This window comes from Eimeria mitis, genomic scaffold (genome assembly GCF_000499745.2).
Source record: "Eimeria mitis Houghton genomic scaffold, Emh_scaff773, whole genome shotgun sequence".
Lineage (NCBI taxonomy): Eukaryota > Apicomplexa > Conoidasida > Eucoccidiorida > Eimeriidae > Eimeria > Eimeria mitis.
Genome location: NW_013575671.1, coordinates 8,291 through 8,550, shown reverse-complemented (window position 1 = coordinate 8,550; position 260 = coordinate 8,291). Strand labels below are relative to the sequence as shown.

General features: G+C 58.8%; 1 protein-coding gene across 1 annotated transcript in view; it reads right to left on the bottom strand.

Moving 5' to 3' along the window:
* Positions 1-260, bottom strand: part of EMH_0021840 (uncharacterized protein) — a gene marked incomplete at both ends in the record, with an annotated part of 4,955 nt that overhangs the window by 2,673 nt on the left and 2,022 nt on the right. The window contains one exon of the mRNA XM_013501847.1: positions 3-255. Coding sequence (XP_013357301.1) covers positions 3-255 — 253 coding nt within the window. The remainder of the gene's footprint in view (positions 1-2; positions 256-260) is intronic.

Sequence of the window (260 nt, the reverse complement as noted above, 5' to 3'; positions counted from 1 at the left end):
TTGCTGCTGCTGCTGCTGCTGCTGCTGTTGAAACAGATGCTGCTGCTCCTCCACCATACGAAGGCATATCCACAGGAACAAACGCACCAACTAATACCCTGCTGCTGCTGCTGCTGCTGCTGCTGCTGTTGCTGCTGCTGCTGCTGCTGCTGCTGCTGTCTTGCTGCAGGATTTCCTGCTGCAGCGCGAGCACCTCCGGGCTGACGGAGTCTTGCTGCTGCTGCAGCGGTTCCCCTTTTATGGGGCTAGCTGCTGCTGCT